Source organism: Triticum urartu, chromosome 5A, assembly GCF_056163025.1.
Source record: "Triticum urartu cultivar PI428250 chromosome 5A, HENAU_Tu73, whole genome shotgun sequence".
Lineage (NCBI taxonomy): Eukaryota > Viridiplantae > Streptophyta > Magnoliopsida > Poales > Poaceae > Triticum > Triticum urartu.
Window position 1 is genome coordinate 665,830,818 of NC_141877.1, and position 3,619 is coordinate 665,834,436.

Consider the following 3,619-nt stretch of genomic DNA (forward strand, 5'->3'; position numbering starts at 1 on the left):
TATGATGTTTCTCCCCCTCTACTCTCTTGTAATGGATTGAGTTTTCCCTTTGAAGTTATCTTATCGGATTGAGTCTTTAAGGATTTGAGAACACTTGATGTATGTCTTGCGTGGGATAACCGTGGTGACAATGGGTTATTCTATTGTTTCACTTGATGTATGTTTTGGTGATCAACTTGCGGGTTTCGCCCATGAACCTATACATAGGGGTTGGCACACGTTTTCGTCTTGACTCTCCGGTAGAAACTTTGGGGCACTTTTTGAAGTACTTTGTGTTGGTTTGAATAGATGAATCTGAGATTGTGTGATGCATATCGTATAACCATACCCGCGGATACTTGAGGTGACATTGGAGTATCTAGGTGACATTAGGGTTTTGATTGATTTGTGTCTTAAGGTGTTATTCTAGTACGAACTCTAGGATAGATTGAACGGAAAGAATAGCTTCATGTTATTTTACTACGGACTCTTGAATAGATCGATCAGAAAGAATAACTTTGAGGTGGTTTCGTACCCTACCATCATCTCTTTGTTTGTTCTCCGCTATTAGTGACTTTGGAGTGACTCTTTGTTGCATGTTGGGGAATAGTTATGTGATCCAATTATGTTATTATTGTTGAGAGAACTTGCACTAGTGAAAGTATGAACCCATATTCATATGTGATGTACACCTAAAAGACAAAAATTCATGTTAAAATAGGCCTTTTCTTTGTTGTATTTGGGCCAGATATTTGTTTGTTTTTGTGTAGCATGCACATAATCAAATTAGTTGATAAAATTTTATACATACTTGAAGAATATGCATTGTATTTGTGGAAAAGAATTGACATTTTTTGAAACTTCTATATATATTTTGATTTATTTTGTAAACGAGCTTCATGAGCTTGGTCTTTGCAACGATATTCTCGGCGAAGACCTCGATATATGGATTGAATGAGAAATGCCCTGCATCAAGATTTTTTTTTTAACAAAGACCTCACAGAATCACAACATACTCCAGTTTTAGCACAACACAACCAACAGTGTGCAGAGGAAGAAACAGAGAGATTGCCAGGCAAAAAATGTCTCCAGACCAAACAACAGTGGCATCAACAGTCATGTAGTATAAACTATCCAAATTCTATTGATTCACTTGCAGACAGTAGATGCTGAAGAAATACACCATCACAAGGCATCACATCACCACCTCAACTCTCGGAGATCTGCAAACTTGAGCCTGATGCTCTGCAGAGATGATACAAACTACCAATGAATTGCCTTCTCTTCACGCCGAAAGAGCAGACCGACCAAGAGCTATCCGTCGAGTTAAAAATATTAGCAGCCACACCAGTTACTTATCACAACTACTTCAGCAAGAATTTCTAGAACTAGTCTTCCGTCGCTTCCCCGGGGCTTCGGAAACATATATTGGCCTTCATCACCGCTCGTCGCCGCATTCAAGCATCGACATGAAAGAATCTGCAGCGGTGGAAGGGGCAGTCCTCCTTTTCTTGCAAGATTTGATTGGCTGAGCAATGGAATGAACCTCGTCTTCAAGAAAATTCTGACCAGAGGCTTCTGGAGAGAAGGAACGAAATGCTTGTCAGACTAACAGTTAAGTGAATTTTCATGTAATTATTTACTAAAGAGCTACTCTAGACAATGCATCAAACATGGTTGTCGACCAAATAGCCAATTCAGTTAAAGCCGCTTTATATGACAAACAATTCCATAAGATCATTTACTATTTCCACCTATCATGACGAATACCTGCGGCCTGGCATGCAAAATTACATCAATCCTTGGATCACAATTATTGGATTTATCGACTTACGACATGATAACAATGTATCTTTTTTCTTTAGTCGACACTTCTGAATTCATATCAGACTAACAGTAAGTGAAGACTGCATAGCAATTCTGAACTTCTGTCAAACTGAACAAAACACATACCGTAGAAAACAATCTGCAAACAAGATAATGAAGTGTAACAACCTGAGCTTTTGCCAACAAGATTTTCTCCGGCGCAAATGTCCACTTCTCTTCTATGCATCCGAGCCGTCTTCGGAACCGTCTCGGTACCCGATTCACCATCATCGGCCGAAGCACCCACCACATCACCACGACGATTGACACCGGAATAATCTCTGGGTGGCCTGAAACGCCTTGCCCACGGATCCTCGGGCAGGCCTCTTACGCCCACATGACGCGAGCGAGGGACGTTCCTCTCGGACATGAGCTCACTGGGAGCTCCATCTTGGACATGGAGTGCCTTGAGCCCATGGCCGGCCACATGGGTGATGTTCCTAGCAGGAGCGTGAGCGTGGTGGTGCTGTAACTGTTGGCCACGGAGTTGCCGCACAAAGGAGGCTTCCATGGAGCTTATGTACATGTTGTGGCTGTCGTTTGTCCATCCAGCCGACACCAACTCTCCAACTTGGTCGCCCTGCTGAAGAATAAGATATGATCATTTTCCACTTTACAGGTCATTTCCATTTCCATGCAAAATTAAGTCACTAGACTTGTACTTTTGCCTGGCTTCGTCTGTACTTTTCGAGTCGAATTAAACTTGCATGTCGATTGGCAAGAGCTAATTGCAAGAGAATACTGAGCTAATCAAGGATTTCATTTATCAGAGACTAGGAAATCAAACATAAGTCGAAGTGATATGCTCCTAGTACTTGCAGTGAATCAGAAAAACATTCAGGCGCGGATAGATTAGATTACCTTGGCGACAGTGCCGGGTGGCTGTTGAATCGTGGACAAGTCCCCCATCCGATCAAGAAGAAGCAGGGTATATTTATGTGTCCGATGAAATGGATGGAAGCAAAGATTCAGTCCTTTCCTTCCTACCTCCTTTCCCCCCTTGATGAGAAAAACGGACCGAAATCGACGGCGGTCGGAAAGAGCGGTTGGACGAAGAGATCGACAAGATTTGAGCTCTCTCCTCCGCAAGAACTATCGTCGCACGGCGCCAGAAATCCGGGGAAGGACGTAGAAATCAGGATATCTTCCGTCGATTTTCTCAGATAAAAGCTCAAGTCGATGGAGAAGAGGGGAAGCGATGTGTGGGATTTGGTCGTCCGTCGTCCTCCTCCTGGAGAGATAGAGACGAGGAGGCCGAGATGCATACTCTCATCGAAAGAAAAATATCTGGCCTGCACCAGCGCCAGCAAGCAGAGAGAGAGAGAGAGAGAGAGAGAGAGCAGAGAAGACGAAGAAATAAAAGGGCAGCGCAGGGCGCGTGGAGGCGTACTTTAATTTCATCTTTGAGGGAAGAGGCGTACTTTTTGTTGACGTGGCCGCGCGGGGGCGGAAAAATATCGGGCGCAGATATTTCCGCGCGATTGGATGCAGGCTGTAGGGCCTGCCTGCCTGACAAGTCGGGCCCTGGGCCGTTTTTTTCACTTTACGAAACATGGCAGCGGCAATTATACATTACTAAAATAAACAATATATGGTGCACCTTTTGTGTTCCACATGATGGCAAATTTTAATACACATTTTGTGTGTGTATTCAATAGTAAAAATACCATACAATCTAATCAACATTTTTTGCCACCACGTACAATGCAAATTGCCATGATATTTTTCTTTTTTGTGCCATTGCATAACCAAAGATCTTTTTGACCATGGCAAT

The 3,619-nt window shown here is 43.1% G+C and overlaps 1 protein-coding gene across 2 annotated transcripts; it reads right to left on the minus strand.

Annotated features, from left to right (window-relative positions):
• Window positions 1–934: 934 nt before the first annotated feature.
• LOC125506470 (uncharacterized) lies at window positions 935–3,204 on the minus strand. Of its 2 annotated transcripts, none has more exons than XM_048671278.2 (3): window positions 2,707–3,204; window positions 1,975–2,428; window positions 935–1,557 (listed from the first exon to the last, which is right to left on the minus strand). In XM_048671278.2, exons 1-3 carry the CDS (start codon window positions 2,752–2,754, stop codon window positions 1,418–1,420), a joined length of 642 nt encoding a protein of 213 aa, XP_048527235.1. In that variant the 5' UTR covers window positions 2,755–3,204; the 3' UTR covers window positions 935–1,417. The 2 variants fall into 2 exon arrangements, with proteins under 2 accessions (XP_048527235.1, XP_048527236.1); XM_048671279.2 differs by having other exon boundaries at window positions 1,975–2,425; window positions 2,707–3,202.
• Window positions 3,205–3,619: the final 415 nt, after the last annotated feature.

Bases quoted from the DNA above. Each gene is read 5' to 3' on its own strand.
- LOC125506470 (XM_048671278.2), bottom strand. From the start codon at position 2,754: ATGGGGGACTTGTCCACGATTCAACAGCCACCCGGCACTGTCGCCAAG. The intron at 2,429-2,706 runs GTAATCTAATCT...CTTATTCTTCAG, and splicing joins CACCCGGCACTGTCGCCAAG to CAGGGCGACCAAGTTGGAGA. The intron at 1,558-1,974 runs GTTGTTACACTT...CCTTCTCTCCAG, and splicing joins TCTTGTTGGCAAAAGCTCAG to AAGCCTCTGGTCAGAATTTT.